Source organism: Candoia aspera, chromosome 4 (genome assembly GCF_035149785.1).
Source record: "Candoia aspera isolate rCanAsp1 chromosome 4, rCanAsp1.hap2, whole genome shotgun sequence".
NCBI lineage: Eukaryota > Metazoa > Chordata > Lepidosauria > Squamata > Boidae > Candoia > Candoia aspera.
Window position 1 is genome coordinate 74001365 of NC_086156.1, and position 25416 is coordinate 74026780.

At 41.0% G+C, this 25416-nt stretch overlaps 2 protein-coding genes across 4 annotated transcripts in view; one reads left to right on the plus strand and one right to left on the minus strand.

Annotated features, from left to right (window-relative positions):
- NSF (N-ethylmaleimide sensitive factor, vesicle fusing ATPase) overlaps nucleotides 1-2615 on the plus strand; it is a 65702-nt gene extending 63087 nt beyond the window's left edge. For 2 of the 3 annotated variants that reach the window (XM_063300569.1, XM_063300571.1), the window contains exon 21: nucleotides 487-2615. In XM_063300569.1, coding sequence (XP_063156639.1) covers nucleotides 487-508 — 22 coding nt within the window. In that variant the 3' untranslated portion in view covers nucleotides 509-2615. Of the gene's footprint in view, nucleotides 1-343 lie in introns of all 3 variants that reach the window. The other variant, XM_063300570.1, reaches the window with a different exon arrangement.
- Nucleotides 2616-8106: 5491 nt separating this feature from the next.
- The window catches only part of WNT3 (Wnt family member 3), a 28539-nt gene continuing 11229 nt past the window's right edge, over nucleotides 8107-25416 (minus strand). The window contains exons 2-4 of the mRNA XM_063301981.1: nucleotides 14060-14301; nucleotides 9510-9775; nucleotides 8107-8586 (exon numbers count right to left, since the gene is read on the minus strand). Of these exons, the coding sequence (XP_063158051.1) occupies nucleotides 8107-8586; nucleotides 9510-9775; nucleotides 14060-14301 (988 nt within the window). The remainder of the gene's footprint in view (nucleotides 8587-9509; nucleotides 9776-14059; nucleotides 14302-25416) is intronic.

Genomic DNA, 25416 nt, shown 5'->3' on the forward strand with positions numbered 1-25416 from the left:
GTAGGAGGGGTAGCACCTGCATTTGGGTTGATGAGTCTATGGTTTAATCCTTTCATAACTTCTAGGAGCAGGGACTGTGCCAGGGCATTAATGCTACCTCGTTTATTGTAATAAGTAGCATTATTTAATGCTACTTATTGAAGTAATGCTACTTCATAAATGCTACTTCATTTATTGAGTAAATGAGTTCCAGGCGACCCTAGTTCAGGCGACCTCCTAATGCTGGGATGAAATAGAATTCACTTCTCTTAACCAGCATGTTAGGGAAACAGTTTTTAGCTTTGCCATTTTCCCACAGCCTGTCTTAATGCAGAGTCAGAGTACAACCCTCTTTTTTTTGCAGCTATTGAGAATAATGTCTGGGGCACAACTGGCCTGTGAATTTGCATGCCGTTCCCCTCCTTGGATGCCCATCTCTGTGTGCCACCACCCATCCCCCCAAGATCCGCCTGCTCCTTGTGGCTGTTGCACTCTCTCTCTTTGCAGTAGTCCACTGGATTTAGAGTGAAGCCTGAACCTTCTTAAAAGCTGGTGGCCTGGAAAACAGACAAGCAGGAGACTGCCCCTCTGGGATCTTCTTCCATGTGGCACATTTGGACAACTGCATAATATTCGATTCTCTTCAGAGACTCTCCTGAACTACTGCTACTACTACTTCTTTTCCTTCTGTTTTGTTTTGTTTTTTTTGCATGTCAGACACAACTAAGTACTCTACCCTTGTCTTTGATATCCTGGTGTATTGTGGCAAATCAAACTTCTTCTAGAGTAACTGCTTTGGTGTTATGCTGCCTGTGGCACCCACCTGATTGATACTGGTGCACAAAGAGAGGAGTGGGAAAGTGCCGTGTACAGACCTATAGATATTAATGCTGAAGCTCAGGCCTAAAACGTGGGGCAGTCCCTCCATTCTTAGCCTGCACCAATCCAGTGTGAAAGCCAGTAACAGTTTGCACAGTTATAAACTCTTGGTGATGGTTTCTCCCACCCCAGTCTTGTTAAGTAGTTTCTTGTTCTTGTAGATTTGTCCCACATTGTGGAGTTTCAGACTCCTCTCAAGAAAAACAATACCTGAGGTGTTTCATGCTGCCTCTAGTTTCAGATGAACTAGGATCCAGGGGCTGCCTTCTCCCTAGATTTTAGGCGAGATTGGCTTCTGTGCCTGCAGGCGCTCATCAGCACTTGCAATGGCTCAGCTAGTTGGTGTCCAAAAGAATTTGACCACCAGCTACAGAAGCAGCAGTGGGCCGTCTGACTTAAACTCTGAACAGGCAGCAGGCGGCACTTGAGTCCCATAACATTTTTGAGGACATTCTTCTGCCTTTGTCACAATGACCTTTACCTGCTACAATCTGTCCTCTTTTAAGGGAATGCTGCACAGAATTATTTTAAGCGATCAGCCCTGCTGCAGTCACAGTATATATGTGCAGGATGTTTCAGCTCATGTAGGACCTTCCTCTCCCTGCCACTTATCCAGTAGCTTACTGACACTTCAGTCAATGTCTAGCAACTAATCTCAGGCCCTGTGGTCTCTGCTGTTGGCCTCTTGCTTGGTATAGTGGAAATTAGGGGAAAGCCTAATTTGCCTTTTCCAGAGGGGTTTTCCTGTGATTTCTGCTGTGCAATGCAGTATTGAATCAGTGAGAGCAACAGGCTGCTGCTTGGGCATGCTTGATCACTTATTTCTTATCATTCCACCTTTGTTTGGGAGAAAGCGCACTGACCAACGTCCTAAAGAATGTAGTACGTGTTTAAATTAGAGCCAGTCTGCCATTGCACCTATCCCTGTGCTAGGTATGCCACACCTTATTCTTGCCCATCTCAGTGATGAGTTTGTTCACAAGCCTTGCCAAGGGGAGTTGCCTAGCAGCATGGGGAGTGAGGAAACTGCAGGAGGAGTGGGATGCACCTGGGGTTAAGGTTTCTAAATAACCAGAAAGAGAAGGAAGCTAAGTGCATGGATGTCATTCCCTCTTGCCATGAGCTATTTAACAGCTCTTAAGCTCTTTTTAGGAAAAGCTGTGCATTGCATGGCCTTAAAAAATAAATCCACTCACATCCAGCAAAAGTGGCTGGACTACTCTTGCTAAATCTTTTTCCATTATTGGCATGGCTCCCTTTCCCTGGTTCTCTAAGTTGCTAAATTTGGAACAATGAAAACAGCACTTGACATCTTCCAATCCTGTGCAGCAAAAGACAGACTGCAGTATTAGAAACTGCTGCAGTGTACTTGAACCATAATGGATTTTTTTTTACTGTGGATTAGCATTGTCTCTGATTCGTATTTATTGATTTTATGCTGTGGAGGATTATGTGAATGACTAGTGGACATGTAAGAGTCCCACTCTTTGTAGGTGGTATGATTGAACTGCTTTCAGCTGAACTTTTTTCTCTGCTGCCCTCCCAACCCCAACCCCAAAACTTTCCCCCCATTTTTCACTGGAAGCAAAGCATACATATTGTATTGTCATGGATCAAATGATATAAACATTTTTATTGTGTTTTTTTTGTCCAAAGCTATACTGAGAAAGAAAATTACAAATATATATATATATATTTAAAAAGATTGATTGTATGGTTAAAATGCAGGATGCAATAAAAAAGGCACAGATGTTTAACATGTATTGATGGTTTCTGAAGTGAGATGACAGGATGAATGAATTTAGTAGTTCTCCTGAAAGACCTGCACAAAAATGCCAGTTTCAAAGGAATAAGCTTTCTTCAGCAGCTCATAGACTAAAACAAATTAGGGGATACATTTAAGCTGTGATGGTGCTAAGCACAAGAGAACAAAGGTTTCAAAAGGTTTAACTTCCGGTCAAGGTTGGCTGGGGCCCCACTTGACAAGGTGGGTATATTCTCAAAGTCAAGGTTACTGAGATACAAAAGTTAGTGGTTAGTCAACCAAATAAGAGCAAACATGAAATTCCTACCTAAAATTTGTGCCATCCTGAAGCCCTAGAATCTCTACTATATACTTTTACAAGCTGAAATCCTTAGCATTAAAAAAAGGACGGGAAGGTAATCACTCTTAAATTGCACAAATTTTTGAATGTGATTTCTTTCTGCTGTACTTTTTGGGTTCCAACTGCACTTCCTCAGATCTTTTTTCTAACACAGAAGAATAGCTACAGTATGCTACTGATTTCAAAAATCATAGGCATCCAACATCTCCTTTACATAATGGTTGATTACACCCACGCCTTCCACAGCAACCGTATGAAAATATTAAAAAGACCATTTGTTTTAAGTGCCTTTGTACCTTTATTGACATGAGAACCAAGGAGAGATGAAATATATTTTTCTTCAAATATATCTATATATATATATTTATATAATATATAATCTTAGTTAACTCAAAGGTATATACATTGTATAATAAATAATTATAAAAACAGCGTTTTCAGAATACAACTTTTTTTTTTTAAAGGATGAATACCCTCTAGAGCTGCTTTCCCCACCTGGTGTCCCTCTAGATGTGTTTAATAACTCCCATCATCCCTGGTAAATCGAGGTGTGCTGTTTAAAGATCCTGGGAGTTGTGGTCCAACTCACTGAAAGGAGCACCAGGTTGCGGAAAATCTGTTCTGCTGCTTGATAAAGAACTTTGGATACAGCAGGTTGAGGGGAAAGGAAGCAGAGAGACTATGGGGCTTTCTTTCTTGCAACTCTATCCTCTTTCAGTCCTAGAATATCTACAGCAAGAAAAAATGACAAAGTCACTATAGTCTAATAAGGAACATATACATTTATTTTTTTAAGTGAATTCCTTATTTTTAAGTCAGTTTTTAATGTGACAGTAAACATATATTCTAAATGTGGCAAAAATTTGGAAAACAATTCCCTTGAAATGCAGCAAGTGCATTTTTAAACCAATTTTCAGTGCTTCCTGATTGATGACTGGTGTATACAATTTATTGGAATACAAATTCCTGCTCCAGCTCCTTCTACAAAGGCTCAAGATTAGAGGTTTCTTAAACATACTGAGAGAGCCAGTTTGGTGTAGTGGTTATGGCACTGGGCTAGAAACCGGGAGGCTGAGTTCTAGTCCCGCCTTGGGCACAAAACCAGCTGGGTGACCTTGGGCCAGTCACTTTCTCTCAGCCCTAGGAAGAAGGCAATGGCAAACTACTTCCGAAAAACCTTGCCAAGAAAACTGCAGGGACTTGTCTAGGCAATCGGACACAACTGAACAAATTAAAAAAAAAACATTCTGAAGTCCAGTTAGAAGATAGCATCTCACTGACTTTGGCTGATCTCAAAAAAGCAGGATTGGATCTGGTTAGTACTTGGATAGGAAACTACCAGAAAATCCTGCTGCTGGAAGTTAAATTTGGAAGTTAAAAAACAATCCAGAAAGAGAGCAGTGGCAAATTACTTCCATATTGTTGCCAAAAAAGCTCCATGCAGAAGTCAGAAATTTAACTTCACTCAAATGATACATTTGATACATTACACTGAGAGATCAAAAGCAGATTGAGTGACCATAAGCTGCTTCCTGCTATTCTAGTGGAATATATTTCCATCTGATGATAGAATCTTTTAACTCTGCTCATAAGTAGCAATGTCAAAACTGACCAACGCTAGTAAGAGTTCCTCTTGTCAGAATTTGAATTTTGTTAACTGTTACTGATTAACATCGATGTTAGTTAATACTGACCTATTTCTATACTATAGTTATAGATAGTGGGATTAGAAGAAAATAATTTTGTTTTCTTTTGTTTTTTGTAAGCAAGGACCAAACTGCAGAAAGCCCTCTGTGGTAGATGTGCAGCAATCTAGGCTAACAGTGGAAAAGTTTCTGTCAAGTGGATGATAGGGTTACAGATATGCATTAGCTTGCTTTTGGCTAATATTGGCTGGCTAAACCATATGGCACAGGTAGCAGTGTACTCAGTCACATTGTGGGGAGTGGTTTGGGAGATAAAGCCAGTAAGGATTTTGAGTTTGTTTAGTCAGTATGACATGGTGCCATGTAAGATCAGTTAAACTGTCTTTTATCCACAAAATGTGCTATTGCCAAAAATGAAAAAATTCAGAACTAGTCCATTCCAACTTTTTCATTTGGAATCAAATTCTCACATCTCTGGAGTTCAAGGTGGGGCAATTTGGGGAGGCTTAAGAAGACAGCATTAATTACGCACAAGGGGTATAAATGGCAAATTCCAGTGAAGCAAGGAGCTGTATCAGTTTAGACCAGAGGGAAAGAAATCGTAAGATGAAGCAGATGCGAATTGCATATCGCAGATATTTTAGAGCACCTTAGAGGAAACTCTACCTTTATTAGCAACAATCCTCAAATTTTTCAGTTTTCAACCATTGATTCAACTTTAGATAGGTTGACTTAGTGGTGCCTCTGCAGTTTTTTGGAAGGAGACAGAAACAAAACAGTGTGTGTGAGAGAGTTCAAGACAAGAGAAAACTTAAAACTATTAAAGTTTCAAGGAGAGCATCATCTCAGGAAAAATGTGTCCTTAAGTCAGCAGGCAGCACTTAAATCCATTCAGTGGGAAAGGAGGGGCAGATAGACAGTCTCAGGAAGTCTTCTTGACTCTGTGTTAAGGAATTAGAACACCCCAAAATAAGGTAGTTGGATCCTCTAGGTACCCAGAAATATGTAGGTTTGTAAATAAAAGTAAAAGGGACAAAGTATCAACATTGTTCTCCAGGAACCATGACTTTTTGGGCATCTATGAAGCAAAAATTCCTGGGGCTTAGTGAGGAGGGAGAATTGCTCACTTGAACCATTGGAAGGGGAAGTAAGAGTGGCAAATAGCTTGGTTAGTTAGAACAGAACAAAAAGAACATTTCGTTGCAGGTCTCTGCTAACTCAGTCTTACAGCATTTTCAAACAGGTTTAGACAGAAGCTTAGATTCTGAAGCAGGAGTGGGCTGCTGGTATTTCAGTCTCACTTTCCTCTAGTCTGAAAAAAAAATGAAATGCTCTCACTCTATCATTCCAACTCCAATGCTATGTTACAAATTAAAAAAAAACTTGGTTACAAGGATATGTATTTGGAAATGGAGAGAAGGTTCACATTAAATTACTCATAAGACAACTGCACTTGAAGTGCTTAGGAAGAACTGCCTGCTGTCATCTGAGGTGCTTCCTTTCACATTTTCTTGACCTTGGCTCTTGTTCCTCTGCATTTCCCAGATCAGTTCCTACCATGAACAGGTATAATGAGCCTCTGTCACAATTCATAGGGGTTTTAAAACAAATATATTATGATATGTGCAAAATAACCTTAAAAAATCAGGAGCGCCACCAGGGCTCTGTGTCAGCCGCCATAATGCGACCTGTTTAAGAAGAAAGAAGGCAGGTGTCGGTAAGTAGACTGTCTGAGGAAGTCTGGTTGGATTGATTGGAAGAAGGGGGTGTCTTTCGCCATTGCCTGTCTTAGTTGAGAAGGAAGGTGAGGTTCTTTCTTTTTCTCTCCTCCATTGTCCAGAGTCAGGAACTGCAACTGTAGTGTTTCCAGACAGTTTCTTGCTTTCACTTTATGCTCCAGCTGTACCACAGGCCTCTTTCCACAGAAAAGTAACAAGCAAATGGTATAAATGACCACCATTATTTGTTGTTGCTACATTGTGAACTTTCCTAGTTCCTTTCCTTATCTAAACAGTGCTTCCCTTGTCCATGAATAGATTGGGTTTTCTTTAAGTTGAAAGCCTTCACAAGGTGAGGTAGAAATAGGAATCACTTTGGGAGGAACAGGTTAACCTATTGACCCTGTACGTTTTCCCTGCTCAAAATTGCCTCTAACTTGTTTTTTGCAGTGATGTTTAGGATTTCAAACAGGGAATCCACATATTGGGGAAAGAATTCTACCTCCATGGTTGAAGTATCTCACTGCCACTCATGCTTGATTTATTTTTTTAAAACTATGCAGCTGATCCAATTGTGACCGTATTGTGCCCTGTTGAGAGCCATTTCACACTTTATATGGAAGCAAAGTTGTGCACTTGCAAACATGTTTGTTCATTCAAATGTTCTCTAACTAATTATCTGTGCTGTGTTGGTCCATTGTTCAAAGTTGAAATTTCATAGTATGTTAAAATGCTTATTATGACAAGCTACATAGCATAAAATAATGGGCAGGTGTTCAAGTTCTTTGACTGTTATTCAAGCTTGATTTATGACTTTACAAACTTGATGGGTCTCTACCCTTCTAACTGAAGTCATGAAATAAATGATTTAGTCAGTTTGCCATTCAGATCTCCTCAAAAAGTCAAGAGACTGAATGGTGATAGTACCCTAATTTTGATAACTCTGCCATGTAGAAGAACAGCTTTCTCTGTTGTCCTTTTGCTCATAATTCAGTTTCCCCCAATGCTCGTGAGCTCCAGACATAAAAAAGTTCCAGACAGCACAAGTACTTATGGCCAAACATATCTGAAAAATAGTCAGGGTTGAGAGAACTGTTTTGCTATTTTCATCAATCTAATTAAGAAGTATTTATATCTGGAATGTGTTTTCCTAACAACTTTACTTTTATTCAGTCCTCACAGAATTATTTCTTTCTGTATTTCACACAGAGCCTTATTTTTTCTCCCCATATGACTCAGCCTCTCATACCTTACGTGCTGTACTCTTGGGTGCTATTCTCTGTTCCTAGGAGTTATGTGAAACACTGCTATTCTGATCGTGACATACCCATGTTCAGTTGTGGAAAATATGCACCCTTTTCAAATTCCAGTGTCCTCTGTCCTCTGCTGAGCAACTATCCCCAGGAAGGCATACTTCTGAAGGAGAAACAGTAGCTAATTCTAACGATTTGGGAAGGAGTTAAGTCTTCTCTAGCCCTAAGTTACGGAAATTTTTAAATTCATTGCATTAAATTCATGCAAGAATTTATTTAATAATGAATGCTCTTGCAGGGCATATAGTGTTTCCTGAGATTTCATGTAATGACAGCACAGGAGTCTTTACAAATGCTTTATGAGTGAGGCAGATACTATGTCCACATTGCACGCTACTTAAGGTAGCCTAGGATGGAAGTGAGCTTCAAACTGGAGACTTCCCATCTCATACTCTTTAGCCACTATTGCAACAACAAAAACATCTATTTTGTTCTAGGCAGTCCTTCACCCCACACATACCTTTTTTTATTTGCAGGTATGAACATCATAAACACGAATGCATTCCTGGCAGCTGACATAACAGCACCAGTGGAAGATGCAATGGCATTTCTCCTTCCTCTTCTCTGTCCTAGTGTTATGGCCACGGCCGCAGCAGAGCAAATCACACCCATCAATCCCATGTGAAGTCACATTGCACATCCTGTCCCTTGTGCCAAATGAGCCAGTCTCGGGGTTGGGTTCACAGAAGTTGGGTGAGTTCTCGTAATAGACCAAGTCACGCTCTGTTGGTGGCTTGAAGAGGGCATACTTGGCACGCAGTGTCTCCACCCAACCACGGGATTCCCGGTGCTTCTCTACCACCATCTCTGAAGCACTGTCGTACTTGTCCTTCAAGTAGTCACCAATGGCCCGGAAGTCTGGCTGGGCCCACCAGCACGTCTTAACCTCACAGCTGCCAGACAGGCCATGGCACTTGCATTTTAAATGCATGTGATCCAAGATAGTCTGTGCAGAAGAAAACAAAAAGCTGGGATAAGTTTGGAAAAGCTTCCAAGGCTCTAGAGTCCCTGCTAGCCAATTTCCATTAGGACTATTTTGTCCTTACAGCCTTTTGCCCTGTTCGTAAAAAGACAAACTCATATCTGTTCTCTCTTCCCTCAGACTTCTAGAGAAGAAACTTTATTTTGGTCAATGACTGTTAATCAAATAGTTAGGAGGCTGCACTCTTCCCAATTATTTCTCCTTAAACAGAACTGTTATTTTTAAGAATTTACAATGGATTGGGATAACACGAATTTAGGAACATAATCAAAATGTATCCTTCCCCAACTTCATGCTCCCCAGATATATTAAAATTCAACTTGCATCATCCCCAGCCAGTATGGCTGTGTTGATGAGGGGTGATGGAAGTTGTAGTCCATTACAACCTGCCTGGAAATGCAGGTAATAGTTCTCTTGTCAAGATAGTTTAAGCAGGTGCCCCAGGAATTTGGACAAGCCACAATGTAACTGATCTCTTCAACTGGCTGGTCCTGTTGCCTGAGCCATCAAGTACAGATCTACCTCCTCCTTCCTAATCTTCAGATAATGCTACTTCTTAGAAAGCACTATGGACATGCAGTTGCCCTCAGGGCAGGGGTTGCTATATGTTTTCCTGTTTCTTGATGGGTCATGAGCCATGGTGACAAGGGGAAGGAGATAACTGAGTGGCAGGCCTTGAGTGACTGTAGTTGAGAAGGAGAAAAGAGGGAGAGGTTTCTATCTGTCCACTGAGGCCATCAGCAGTCCTTTAGTCTGGATCAATGGGCTGCTGAGGTTTGGGCTCTTGCACAGGCAATCTTTCCAGCAGTGAGGCCCCAGGAATGCAGGGCAAAAGGTACCTCTAGCCCATCCCATTTCAGAAGACTATAAAGAGGGGAGCCACTCACTGTTCTTCCAGCTTCGTTATTGTGCCTGTTCATGGCTGAGCGGGCATCTGGACGGTTTTCTCGGGCATCTGCAAACTCTCGTGAGACAAGTACCCCAAAGTCAGCATCTTCACTGCAGCCTCCCCATTTCCATCCTTCACCAGGTGGCCCCTTATGGTGTGAGTCACAGCCACAAATGGTGGAAGTACCTTCAGCACATGAGCGTGTGACGGCAAATGCTACACCAGCAGAGGCAATGGCATGCACAAAAGCTGATTCGCGTGTGGCTGCAAAAGAGGGTGGAAAGACCCAATTTACTTACTTTAAGTCAATGATCAAAACCATTACATGGTAAAATAAATATATGGGAATATGAACAATTAAAAGCCAAAGTAATTAATGGAATTTGTAACTATATAGCAATAGAAATCCCAGGTTCATTCCAGCATTACGCTGAAGTGATCCTTATAGCAATCGCTACTGAACAGAATTTAGCAACTTTCCTGGTTATTTCAGAAGTGAAAGCAAGCATTTTCCTTGGCCAATCGCAGCTCTTAAGTAGCAGGGACATCAGTAGAACAGAGACCAAAATCGATATGTGGGTCAATGCAGCAAAACATGAGAAACTCACCTAACTGATCTCTCCAAACTGATGTAGGTAGGGAGATGTCATACCTGACCTCCACAACTGTGGGTGGCATAGTGTTAAGTCAACCCCATGAAAATGTTCTGTGCAGAACAGACTCTTAGAGAAACAGTTGGCTAGAATAAACAGACTTCTGCAGGTAACTGGATCATTCATTTACTTCCCAGCATTAAATAAGGGTGTGCGTCTGTGTGTGTGTTGCTTTCTATTTTGGGGCTGGTTTTGTACTTTCATTAATTTTTAATTGAGGCAGTAGCTGGGTTGCCTTGACACATTGCACTAAGCCAGAGCCTGAGATGTGAATCAGGAAAAGCATCCCTTTTAAAGGTCAAGAGGCCCTTTTTTAAAGAAGTGGAAGAAGATGATTCTTGGCTCTAAGCGCTGCAAGGGCCATTAGAATGCATCACCAGAAGGGGCAAGGCTGGTCATTCTGACTTGGGTTTGAAGAGTCTTCTGGCCCTTTGAGGTTAGTTTTTAAAATAAAATAATTGTGAAAAAGTGGTATCTATAATTTAAATAACTGTCCTCAGCAAGTGTGTGACCAGCACAATAACTAATGCAGAAATGCCAAAGGTGGGCTCCAGTGAGGGTAGATGGTTCTTACGCTCTGAAAAGGAAAGAAATGGAAGGGTGAAGGTGACTCTGGTTTTCATTAGGCAGAGCTCTAGGATTGGCAGTTTGGGAATTGATGAACCAGAGTAACTGGATCTGGGATGCTGTCTTAAAAGTGGGAATCCAGGGGGTCATCAAAAGCTGTCAAATTTAGGAAGAACCATCCTGTGGGCTGGGGGGAAGGCTCAGCCCCCATGTTACTGGCCCCCCCGATTATACCCTGGAATTCTCTTCTAGAGGGGAAGAGGGGGCTGGGGTGGCTGGGAGAGGTTTCCCAGTGATACAACTGCAGTTCTCAGAAACATCGAGGGGGCAAGGGGGGAGCAGAGCTTGGGTGGATTAGGGACTCTTGACAGAGCCTCACTGTCATGGCCTCCTATCCAGACCCCGTTACCTGCTGGGACACTCAATTTGCCATTGTTTGTGGAGTGTCACACTGTATTACCCACATAATGTGGAATGTTTCCGCCAAGCGCGGCGGTGCCCACGCTGGCATTCCCTGCGGCCACCCCTTGGCAACGGGGCCTGCGCTCACCCTGCCCTGCCATCCCCCTGCGAGCCCACCAGTCAGGCTCGGAAATCTCTATTGAGACCTCTGATGCTGCCTCTCCCCTCCTGAGCTCCCAGTGGCCAAAGGGCGTGTGAATGGTGCGGGGTTGTGAAGCAGTTCGAGGCCGGGAATGATATCCCTTGCTCTGGTGCACAGTGGGGATTGCAGCTTAGCTCTTTTCTCTGGTCCATAAGCTCATTTTCTCTCCCTCCCCACCGACTGTGCTGCCTTGAAATCTCTGCCATTTAGATCCCAGCTCCTCTTTAAATGCAAATTTGTCATCTGTGTCACAGCTGAAAAACACTGCTGGGTTATCACAATGCTGTAGGCCATTTGCAGCCTGCAAAGCCAAGCAGTCTCTCTTCTTTTCTCAAAGCACAGAGGCCCTTGAGATACAGGTTTTGTTGTACATATTTGTTCCACAGAAATGTGGGCAGGCTCCTGTCCCCAATTTGCTATGGGGTCCTAAAATAATTATCTGTAGAAATAGGTTCCATATTTTAACTTCATTCCAAACCATGTGACCCAAGTAGTAATTTTCTTTCTACCCCCTGTACCCCCACCCTTTCACCTGTCTCCTTTTTACTTTCATAGGCCAAGCAGGAGAGAAACTTGCATAGGGCTCACATATTTGCTGGTTGCCCAGTGCAAAACAGATAATCTCGCAGAAAAAAACATTCACATGTGCAAGAGAAGGATTTGTGCTATTTGTTTATGTCAACAGAACTTTACTGCACAGAGAAATACGGTATATGCATGTAAATCTGCCCCTCCACACTAAATCTGCCCAGATATAAGTTTGCCCTTGCAGAGAAAACCAAGTCTGTGTTCCTCCTCCTCCTGCTCTTCCTACACAGGTAGCTCTCAGATGCAAGTCACCTATAGGTGTGCTAAGGAGGCCACCTTGCTCAGCCTGGTTTCTGGATTCAAAGCACAGAACAATTCCTGCTGCATTGCTAGATCAGATCAGATGAATGCTTGTGCTAATGAAAAGGATGTAACTAAATTGGAGCTGCTTATTCATTTAGCAAAAACAAAACAAGTAGAGAAATGTATGTCTATTAAATACAGTTCACTTACTACCTCAGATCCTGTCCCATATAATAACATTTACATAATGATGTTATACGTAACAGGTCTTGGATGTGATTATTCAGTGAAAGACCTGTTTTGTAATATTTGAATTAATGGTCTACTATTGTGAGTCCTGAGAGCCAGTTTGGTCTAGTTGATTAAGGCACCAGGCTAGAAACCAGGAGACTTCTAGTCCTGCCTTAGACGCAAAGCCAGCTGGGTAATCTTGGGCCAGTCACTCTCTCTCAGCCCTAGGAAGGAAGCAATGGCAAACCACTTTTGAAATCTTGCCAAGAAAGCTGCAGGGACTTCTCCAGGCAGTTGCCAGGAGTCAAAAAACTGACCTGAAGGCTTACATATATACATATATACACATATAAGATTGTTAATAATTTAATTAATATTGCTGGAAAAAATATTGGGACATACTGCTTACATTATTTTGTCAAAAAATTAACATGGCTATGTTCATTTAGTGATTGAAAGTTGAGGGAGACGTTATTCAAAATAATACTGCATTAACTATATATGTAGGATTATTTCTTTTTTAATATAAAAGATATGTGTACTTTTTTCTCTTCTATTTGCATATAATAAAATTGAAAATGAGATGAATAGACTATACAAAAACATGACAGCATTTCTGCAGAACTTCTGTTTCACTTGACTGGGACTTACTGCATGAAATAATAATAACTGGATGAAATTATTATTTGCTTTTATTAATCAAGAAATAACACAGTACAAAGAACAAAGAAAAAGAATCATATATTTGACTGGTGCCCTTTGGAAATTTTTGCTCCAGCCAGGAACCTAGGAATTGTCCAAGTAATGTCATAAAATGTAACATGTATCCAGCAAAGTGTTTTTTTTTTCAAATCTGCAGTTGATATAGCCAAAATATTTAGTTCTTATAAACATTTGCTTAATTAGGGGAATTTGCTGTTCTATTTAATGCACATAGGGGCGGCTTTGCAAACTTTTTTCAATAACCTACCTATTTCTATGATTAGAATTCTATATTTTATATTCTTTTTCCTCAGTTGTTCTACCCTGGATATTGCCACATCTATAAAAATTACTGTTTTCTTTTCAATTATTGTTACATATAGTGTGTTGTGTTCTAGATGGTGATGAGTTTCTATGTGAAAATCCCATAATTTTTTAAACATCATTTTTGGTAACTTTCTCAATCTTGTGATCAAAACATATTCGCTAAACTGAGAAATTTCAGCAATAATAATAACAACAATAATAATAATGTCCCATTCTTTGGGCCTTGCAGTTCTATCCATTTTCTGTGGACTGCTGGTGTACAACTAAAGTGAAATGACATTCTTAGAAAATGGTCAGTTCTTACAAGCAGGACAATCTTATTTTAAGGCATCTCACTCCCCACTTGGCAGATGTTTATCTATGTCAACTGTGTCAACTAAGAAGTCATAGCTGACAAAGTTTACATAGTCAACTATGGCTCAACACACTGTGTGAGTATAGCCACTTTGGAGGTTTTCTTTTGGCTCATCTAACCATTTTTTGCTCTGATGGAATTGATTCTCCAAATGTCAGAGCCTTTCCCAGTCCTGCCACCACAACGTTCATAATACTTGGAGATGTCAGAGAAACTGAATCTTCCAGCATGTAAAACATGTTGCCCAATCTTCCCCCCCAATATGCCATGTGTTGTACCTTTATCTAGAACAGGCCCAAAAATAGCCAGGCTGTCATCAATGGTGGTGCAATTCCAACGTCTCCCCCGGAACTGGTGTTGGCACTCTTGAATTCCCAACTTCACACCTTCAGCCACACTGGGCATGATCTCAATGTAGTTTCGGCAGAAGCGAAGCTGCTTAGGCACTAAACCAGGAATGGAACCACAGAGAATAGGCTGGGACCCCAGTGATGTATACTGCTGGCCTAATGCAAGGGACCTGCATGGAAAGAACAAAAAGAGTTGGCAGCTGAAAGCACACTGGGGCTTTGTCAATTTCCACCAAGTTATGTTCATCCAAAGTGGATCTTGTGCAATAAATAGTTAATTCATAGGTTCTCTTCTTGCAAGACGTGATGGTTACCACATCTTCTTATAGACGAGGGGTTAGACAAACTCAGAAATGATCGACGTTAGTCAAATGCTGCCTTCCTCAACTATTTCTACTCAAGATTTGTTGGGCTAAATTTCACATAATACCCAGTCTAGCATAGAATCTGTACTTCACATACTGGCCCAGAACAGGGTAACTTGTTACTTAAAATATCCCAGATAACCATCTTTTGACTTTTTTTTTCAAGTGAGCAATATTAAGACAATATGTGGTCTTCAAGATACTGTTGAACTGTAGCTCCTATCATTGGTTGTATTAACACTGACATTGGAATTCAGCAACTTCTGGATGACAACTCATTGATTGTCTCTGCAAACATAGACAAAATCCATTGGAGTTGGGTGGCTAATAAAATAATAATAATAATAATAATAATAATAATAATAATAATAATAATTTCTTCCTGTTCAAAACAAATTTTCTCCTTTCTGCTTTCTGAGAATTCTTTAAAGTGAATGAAATTACAAAAGGCAGGAAAGGCGCAATAAGGACTGATACAGTTGTAGGAATTTGATTGGAAACAAGCAATAAGAAATTAAAACCAAAGACAAAGACAAATTTGGAGAAGAAAATTGAAGATGCAAAGATAGATACTTCAGAAGAGTCAGAAAAATATTCAGAATATTCATAGTCATGTTCATAGTTAGAAAACAAAATTGAAGTGGTCATGCTTCCTGCATACTCTGTATGATTTGTTTTCTACTCTTGAATGTTCAGTATCTTTCTCGTTTGAATATAGCCCAGGCAGGAAACCAGGATGTTTAAACAGGAAATGCCCATTGGCTTGGTGAAAGGTGAAAGGTCCCCTGTGCAAGCACCGAGTCATGTCTGACCCTTTGGGGGGACACCGCTTTCACAATGTTTTCTTGGCAGACTGTATTGGGGTGCTTTGCCATTGCCTTCCCCAGCCGTCACCTTCCCCAGCAAGCTGGGTGCTCATTTTACCAATCTCGGAAGGATGGAAGGCTGAGTCGACCTGAGCCGGCTACCCGAGAATCTATTGGATTACCTCTTGCTAAATCCCAAGCAGTGCTTCTGTTAATATGTTTGCAACAGATTCTGGGGGAAAGTTGCCATTTAATTTTACAGCACTGATTTAGAGCAGCAATATCTAATCCACTTTCTTCCAAAATGTTGGGAACTGATCTCAAAATTCCTTGAGGAAATATCCCAATCTGGCTGGGATAAGATTTACATTTGGTGCCAGTGCTCTGTCTGCTGAACCTCACAGTCATACAAGCATTAATTCTGGGTAAGTGGTTCATGCCAAAAAATCATTAAACAATTATATTGCCTCATTCATTTATGGTCAGAATTGTATTACAATATGGCATAAAGATCAAAGTGCTACCTCTCTTTTAGACAGCTTAAATTCTGTCATTCAAAGTCCTTTACTTAAAACTTGGCAGCACCATTACTTGAGGAATTATGAGATGGTACTTTTGAATGGGATAACTGTTACTTCTTCCTTGATTTATGGTTTGATCTTTTCATGAATATAATTTTATTTGTTAGATTTATATTCTGCCTATTCTCCAGGAGCAAAATGTGAGTTACATGAGAATCTCCCTTCATTTTATTCCTACAATGACTCTGCAAGGTGAGTTGGGCCAAGAGTGAGTGAGTTCCCATGGCTTAAGAGACCTGGATCTCCCCAGCCCTCATCCAACACCTTAATCATGACGCCTTATTGGTTCTTGACTGGTTCTCATAACCACCACCACATTATCTTTTTAGCCATATTGAGAGCACTGCTATGCCACCAACATATTAATCTGTTGATCTTTGGGGCTTATGGTATTTATTTGCTGACATAATAAAGCTTTTTCTGTGAGCTTCCTATGGGCATTTCACTTGGTTTCTATTGGAGAAAAACTGCTGATGGACTTAAGGGACCTTGATGCTCCAACAGACAACCTGATGGTTTCCAAAATGCATTGCAAGGAACACAGAGTTTCTTTCCTTGTGGCCACTAATTTTCTCCAAACAGATATAGGCATAGAATATTAGAATCACACATTCATTTCATAGGAGAATCCTCTATAATGCACAGGGGGCCTTGTAATATATGGGCAAGATTTTCTAGACAAATAACTTCGTATGGCATGGGTTCTTTCAAAAAGTAGGTAATCTAACAAATTAACTCCTTTCTTCTCACTCCCAACTGAAAAAAGGCATCTTGTGTATGTCTATTCATGCTCAGCCCTCATTTTTTCATATCCTTCCCTTCCTTTTCTGCTGCCAGAATACAGACTAAAAAATCTCCTCCCTCCCCAAGGAAGTACTCCCCCACCCCCCCAGACACAGATACTGTACACTTTTCCTAGTCTGTAAAGGCACCATTGTATGTTGATGGCGCTATACTTAAATCTAGCAAGGTACTGCTTTCCTGACTACATGGGTGGTGGGTTCAGTAACAAAACCTGCTGTACTTGGTTGTTCTGTAGAGCATAAAAGCATGCTGTGTTTAAGTCATAGCTGTTTAAAAGAATGGATGTTTATAACTTCTTGAATGCTACCGGGCTGGTCAGTTTTCTTGCCTAGGGAGCTATCCAAGAAAAAGTGCTGAATCTGAGTTTCTGGGGTTTAGTACTTGCAGAAGAATTTTACTACCTCAATGTGCTGTATAGTCTGAGCTAGCAAAGCCTTTGTGACTTATATTAAATTTAAATTCATCAGCTGTACTACCTGATTCAGCCTTTCCCAGCCAGACTTTCTTGAGATGTGTTGGATTGCAACTTGTGTCACCCTTAGCCAACACGGATTTTCAGAGCTGTCACCCAAATCCCAAATTAAGGATTAGATAATAACTACGTGACCAGTTGGGGCAGCAAGGAGGCTTTCTAGACTCATTATCTCAATTCAAACACAGAAACTATGAACAAAAGAAAGAACAGGAGGAAGAAAAAAAAATTAATGATCTTGCCACCTGACCTTGGAGAGAAATGTTTAGTATTGTTTACAGATGGGAGACTAAAAGTACCATCAGCATGATTTCTACTGAGAAACATTCATCATTCCCCAGTAAAGAATGGGTAAAAATCCAGCTATCAGCAATCATCTGTATTTCCAAATGTTATCAAATGGGTTGGATGCAGATGAGTTGACAAACCCTTGCAGTAAAATTTGGAATCAAGGAGGGGCAATCCTTTGAAGGGTTGACAGCATGTCCCCAGTGCCTGCTGTTAGTAGGAAGGGGCTTACCTATTCAGTAAAGGGCTGCCCTGGTAAGCATGGCCAGTTATAAAATCCCATTTAGCAGAAGGGTAATGGGGCTATTGGCCTTTAGCCATTATCCCAGCTCTTTTATTGCCTAAGAATGGGGTCCAGAGACATTTTTAGAAAACAAAGATAGTGCTAGAAAATGGCACTTTACTTTGCAACCAATCTGCAAGTGGCATGCATGCATGCATGCATATATATATATATTTATTTAAAGAGTCCCTCCCAAATTCAAATCAATTATGAAGGAAACCGAAAGCCCCAAGGGTGCTATGTGGTGCCTATTGGAAACAAATTGATTATTCCTGTTTTACCCATCTATTCAAAAAGGCTCTTTATTGGGAAAGAGTTTTTGGCCACCCAGAGCATCCTCAGCACTAATTTGAGGTGGGCAGGGGTCAGCCCTTCGATGTAGCCCAGATAGGAAACCAAAGCCATGAGTACTGACACTACCTTTATTGTAAGGTTACAGTAACAGAATCTTGCAAGTCTGAAAGCCCCTCTCCGTCCCTTGCCTTTACTTTCCAGAGAACTAGGGAGGGTCCCTTCTGAGATGCTTTCTTCACCCCCACGCCTTCCGCAGGCTATCTCGTCTGGCCATTTCCTAGGCTGCGGCTCCTCCTCCTCCTCCCTCCCAAGGTTATTCTCACAGCCCATCACAGCAGGTCATTCCCTATTTGCTACTTAAATGTGGGCTGCAACTCTGTTTCATGTCATTTTAATGTTTTACATGCCAGTACTATCAGTTGAGAGCCAATACAACATCATGACAGTTTATTGTCCTTTGACCAGAATCAATAATGTACAGTTTATGGCTTAGCTTCACAGCTCCTTGCCCGAATCACTAGCTCTTCGCATGTTCCACAGGATTACTAGGAGGGGAAAAAAATGGAAACATTGCATCCTGCAGCTTCTTGGAGGAAAGGTGGGTTGCATTCATGATAAATTGTCCACTCCCATTCATTTCTACTGCTAGTTCTGTTTTCATCTTGCACGCAGCCCTCCCACAGCAATGAACTGCTTTTGCCCCTTGCTTCTTTTGGGTGTAAATGCATGGGGACAGCAACAAACAGGCAAAGCACTCCACCATCCATCCTCCAAAATCCACAAGGTTCCTAACAAAGAAACAGAAAGAGAAAGAACTCAGACAAATATACATCCCGATAAAGAATCCCAGGAACTCACACCAACAAACATACAATGCTGGAGAGCCATGTTAGTCCATGGTAGCCAAATATCAGAAGGAATCTGTAGCAGCTTTTCAGACTAACATGCTTTATTAAACAGCACAAGCTTTTGTGAACTGCAGCTCTCTTCATCAGATGTACAGAGTGATTGGTTCATGAAAGCTTATAGCTTTGAATAAAATGTGTTGGTCTGAAAGGTCCTAGCAGGCTCCTGGTTTTCAACAAACACAGAGGCATTTCCCTCCAACACACATGCAAAGATCTTTCCCTGCAAATCCTAGCAAACACTTGGGCAAAAAAACATACCACACAATAAATAGGAAACAGGTGGTCTAAACATGTAGCCAAAACTTGATAAGATATTTGGGATAGTGTGGATAGCAGCATTGAGGATAGGTGAAAAACAAGCCAGGAATAGGCCAAACAAATCTTGATGACTTGTTCATATGTATGAAATTGCTGATCATGGCTAAGACATGACTTGCTTTACCAAGCCGCAGTGGGTTCACATATAGTACAGAGCCAAAAGCTTTTAAAGTCTTAGAACAATATGTGAGTTGAACCATTGATTGAATTCACATAAAACATCAAGGATTACAAATCATAAGCAAATGGGTTGCATACAGTGCAGGCAAGATGGTCTGGTTCATACATCACACTAACCCAAAAGCAAACAAACTACAACATAATTTTGTGTGATAAGCTTTTGGATGGTACATTTGTATGCATGTGTCAACCCAGTCTTAATGCTCATACATCATCCCTTTTGAAGTTGAAAGATTAATTAAATTAATTACAGATGTGTAACTTCCCAACTTTATGCATGTGGATTTTTTTCCTTTTGCTCTCAAATGACCAGGGATCATATCAGCTGTTATCCTGAGTACCTTCTCTCCTTTAGCTTAATTCCTCCAATTGATATGTTTATGTTGAGGTGTTTGTATCACAATTCCATGCAACCACATTTTCAATCAAGAGGGAAGTCAATGGTTGGCAACTAGCCCTAAAGAATTAACATCAAGTGCCCGTCTGTCTAAATACACAAATGGCTTACATAAGTAAAACAACAGTAACAAAACAGAGTAGCAGCCTTCAATAATAAACCAAGTTAAGACTTGTAAAATGGGAGACTGCAAACCATTTCAAAATGGTTGAGCCCCTTTGTTCGAAAAAATGAAATGAATTAAAATATAAAATACAGCTATTATTTTGAGTCCATAATCTAAAGATTGAGTGCCTGGATCATTTCTAGGGTGCTTTTCTCTCTTTTTTCCAGACTGTAGTAAATTTACACATGCAAGAATATAAATTGATTTTGCCATTGCAACATTACATGATATTTGATTAACATGTGGATCAAATGCACTAAAAGCGATTACATTAAACCACAGATTTTACTGCAGTTATGCTCACTGATCAACACAAGTGGCAATGTTCAAGTCATGCAATATTAGCTGCTAGAGCCTGCAGTCTTCACATGATGACAATATATATATGAATAATGGAAGCAAGTTCCTTTATTCTCTTCTGTTATTGTTTTATGGATTCTCCTGGACTATCTTCTAGAATTTCTAAAATTAATTTCAGAATTAGCTCAGGTGGAATCAGTGGTAATTCTGTTTCCATTGTTTTACTCTTTGCTTGCTATTGTGTAGTGGTGTGTGCGTGTGTGTGCACTTTCATTTAATCACAGTGCAAAAGGAATCTGATTATAATTGCATAATCAGAATAATATTCTTGGTTTTTTTGCATGGATTTAATTAAATATTCATCAGTAAACTGCAAAAAAAAAAAGAGAGAGTAGCTAAAAATAGGAGGAAACTCCACATGAGCAGAGATCAAGAGAAAGTCAATAAAAATTAAAAATTAGTATAATGTTGTAGCTGTGCTGCTCCAGAAATAAAACTAAGTAGCTTGCATGGAACCTGGACATTACTAGAGAAATAGAGAAGTTGAGAATTTCCCTAGCATTCCCACTTGAATGCAGGGGCATGTCAACAACTGCCATTGTCTGAACTTCATTATAAAAGCAAGCAGGACAGGACAAGAGGAGTGTCCAACAGCCTTAGAGTCTTGTGTCCTGAGGACTTTCTAAAGCTTCTTTTCCTTGTGATCCTTTCTTTCCTCCCTGCTGAGAGTGCTCCTTATCAAAAGGACAACTACAGACATTATAGACATCCTTGACCCCAGTGGGCCATTTCCTTGGCTACCTCATTAGAAGATGCTTAAACCCTCTTTTCCCTATGGTGGGAGGTCTCTCCTGTAGACCCCCGCAATGGAATCAGCCCACCATGTAAGCCACACAGAAATCATCCATGTGTGCATGTACACTCAGAAGGTACCCTGGAGGCTACAGCTGTACAATACGCATCTATGAAAATCTATGGAAACAAGTTCCATTAACCCAATGGAACTTGTTTCTGAGTCTAAGACTGGGTACTACTAACCATCTTTCCCAGCTCCTCCAACCATATTGAAAATAAAACATATGATGCTACAAGTTGCCCCTAAATGCCACCTCTTTTTGTGGTATCCACCCGCACAAAAAGGGTTGGATCCTCATCTGGGAGGTATATGTATGCTGGAGTGTAGAGCAGAGGTAGGGAGCCACTCTTCTGTTACAAGTCACATTCCCTTGAAGGTATAATGCTGGTGAGGTGGAATCACAGCAAAAACTTGGGTAGGGCTGGCCCACCCCCTCAGTCTTTCTTCCTTCCCTCCAGTGGGATATACAGTTGGCAGGATTGTCTGCAGGATGTGGGGGAAAAGACAAGATGGGGTCGAGGATGGTGCCACTGAAGCTCTGTGACACACACACAAAACAGATGAAGCTTTGGTTGTACCAGCTTGACCTTTTTTTAAAACCGTACCCTGTGGACACCTGTGGTGGCTGAAAACCAGTTAACATAGCACAGATAGGCAAAAAATCCAGCACTTCTTAAAGTAAATCAATTCTTCAGCCTAGTACTGAAAATTAGTTCATGGACTGAACCTGCTCTCAAAGTAAGTGCTGAGAGCACCCTAACAAACACTGCCATCCTTGTTCCATGAGAATATCTTCACTGGATTTTAGATTTTCAGTGCAGTATTATTGGGGAAATGCGATCCTGGATGATCAAATCAAATCTTTATTACGGTCATAGTCCAGCATAAGGAGGGTGAGGTACATTCAATTAAAAAGCATAGAAGATACATCAGAGTCTAAAAAAATTATGAAAAGCTAGAAGATATAAAAATACATTTCCATGAAGATTCTCAGTCATCCAGGTGGAATTGTCTGTAGGTTGAGTCACGGCACCTGGATTTCTTTCTTTTTTTTCAGACTGAAGAAGCTGCTTAGACAAGCAGCGAAACGTTTCTACCAAAAAGAAAGAAATCCAGTTGCCATGACTCAACCTACAGATAAAAATGTATTATTAAAACAGGACATATACATATACATATACAAAACAAGAGTCTAAAAGAATCTAAAAAGAGTTAGGAGCATTAGATGGGTGTAGGAGAGCATAAAGGTTAGTATGTGGAAGTCTATATCAAATTAGGGAGCACTCTAGTATGGTGTCACCACTTGGATTCTTTACTTTTACTTCTATTTATATTATTTTTTACTGTATTTTACTCTTTGTATTTATTGTGATGGTTTTAATCGATTGTTGTAAACCACTCAGAGTCCTCTGACGGAGGAGATGGGCAGGGATAAATTAGATAAATAAAATAAATAAATAAATAAATGGTGAACTATATGCTCATTAAGTCTAGATTATGGCACAGGTCATCATATGACGAATTTTAAGTGCTGCTGTGCAGAACCTGGCAATATTGTATGCTATACCAGGGTTGGTATCTGAAAGCAGCAGGGGAGTGTAGAATTGTCCTGTGCATCCTGGGTATTTATGGAGTAATGGTGAGATAAGGTTAGTACGAATGTCTCTGTAATACAGGCACTGGAGAAACCCATGCTCTGTTGTTTCTGTGTGTCCAGAGTCACAGGGGCATTTTCTCTCTGGATAAGGAATCTTCCTGTATCAGCCTTCAAGGACAGCTGAGGGGAGGGCATGACATCATGTCAGAGTAAAGGCCCTCCAGTGTTTAGGTACTTTGAGTTTAGTTAAGTATGCCATAGGGGAGGCAGAGTACCTGCTGGATTCACCGGCAACAAAGGTTGGAGTCCTGGCTAGATCCAGCTGGTGCTCTGGTCTGCTACACACTGTTTAATGAGTGCTTTGGCCTGATCACATCCCATGCTGAGTAGAAGACCTGGAGAGAAGCCCAAGGATGAGGTTTTAGTTGCCACTGCCTGTATCCACGTGGACTGAAAATCATCACTCATGGTTAATGGGGCAAGGCCAAGGGGAAAAAGGCATAGTCTAAGCCAATAGTTGAGTATGGTCACCCACACTCTAGCCTCCATTTTCATGAGGCCTGTCTCTAGTCTCAGGGTGGCATTCGACAAACATTTTGGGACTTGAAAGGCTGATCCTAGAAATTTGGGTTGTACAAGTTCTAATGGTACAGAACTGGAGAAGTGGCCCAGCTGGACACCATAAAGAAGTTGTTTGATTGGCTTGGCTTCGAATAATTTGAGTGCTGCAGGTATATACTGGCCACCTCTTGTCTTAAGGAATGTAAGGATGGCAGATGAGTGCAGTCCTCTATGCATTTTCAGCAACGTAGTCCCCATGGGCTTTCCTACTGCAGGCAGAATGGAGGACTACCCCCAAGTATTTGAAACAGGAGGCCTGCTCAATCTTGTGGCCATTTATGCTCCAGGAGTGGCCTTTGGGCCTTTTGGCAAATGCCATTTTAGTTTTTGGATAATTGATTTCTAGCTGGTCTTCCTTGCAGTACTGTTTTATTGTTCTCGGTGATCTTTAAGGCCAATAGGTATCATTGAAAATATTGCTGCATCGTCTGCATAGAGTAGAACAGAGATGTGTCTTCCAGCAAGTTTTGGGGAGTGAAAATTCAAGATGGCCCACCATGGAGATGATATAGAAATTGAATTAAGAGTGGGCCAATATGCAGCCTTGCTTGATGCCTTTCTCAGTTTCAGTGGCACTGGTGAGATGCCCTGGGGGGATCCTGGATGATGGACATTTCCAGTGGACATTTTCTACATGCTGCAAATTTTGAAAATGCTCAGGAGAGGTGATCAGGCCAGGTTTTGGGAGTTTGTTGGCAGGTCAAGGTTGAACCTCCAATGGGCATGAAAGATTCTTCTCTGTGTGGAAAGGGGTGTGGCCAACCCTGTCTTTGCTTTAGGAACAGCATCACCTGTTTGCTTGCCTGAACTCTGACAAGTTCTGTGCCCCAGGGAGGTGATTAGGCTGAGATAATTCATCTTTAGCAGGCTGTTTGCTTTGTTGTTATTACCTCTGGAGGGAACCTGACTTGAGGGCAAGAAGCAACTTATTTTTAGCACCCAGGCAGCGCCAGTTAAGTTGTTGGCACCAATTCCACTACAAGCCTCCTACCAAAGAGAGATGACAAGTTAGGTCATCAAGTGTCCTCCCCACCCTACCCAAATGAATGGCTGACGTGAAGTTGGAACATTCTTGTTTTGACTATTCCAAGGCTACAGTAAACTCTGAAACCAGAGATGGTGCTAATGATGGGGAGACTTAGAAGTCAGGAATAAGACTGGGGAAATGAGCTCACATAATTTTGGTGGCAGTGGTGGATTTGAACCAGCTGAAAAGGAGATCTAGCATATTCCCTTGGTTACATAACACTCTTTGCTTGAGACCCTGGAATAGGCTTCTATGACTCCATGTTTTCTAGATGTGTTGGACTATAATTCTTCCAACATGGTCACAGGATGTTTTGGATAGACATTACAACTATTGAAATTCAACATATCTAAAAGGCGTAAGTTGGGGAAGACTGCTTTGAAAAATTTAAAGTAGCTAATAACAGGCTAATTGGACAAATAGACAGCTTCTATAAAGTTACAGGTGACAAGTTATGGGATGTCAGCCCCTGATCAGAGCAGTCTATAACCTTATAGTGATTGTTTGGAATATTCTGAACCATCTCCATTCTTATCCCCACTCCTGGAGATGTGCTCTATTAAACTGTTATAGTTGTCTTCCACAATTTGATGCATCCAGATCTGTTGGATTCTTAAGCTCATCACCCTATTCAGCAAGGGAAGCCTGAATTATGGACTTCAATGGATTCTTCCTTCTCAGGTGACTTCCCCACACTCTCAAATAATCATCTCAATATTCCATTTTTGGTGTGATGAAAATGTAACTTTTAATTTTTTTTAGAAAAGCATCAACTAATGCAAAGCTATAGACTTCGCAATTAGCTGGAAACTACAGTATTGTATCATGCTTACGTAGTCCCTGTTCACTTCCAGAGTGGCAGGCCTGGAGGCAATATACTTTATATTGGCTTGTGGGTAAACAGAGTGGTCCACACAAAGGCCAGGACACTCTGTTAGGGACCCTTGCCTGCTGTTGTAGTTGTTACGATGTAGAGCACAGACTATCAGTTCCTTTTTTGTTTATTCAGCCAAGGACTGGTA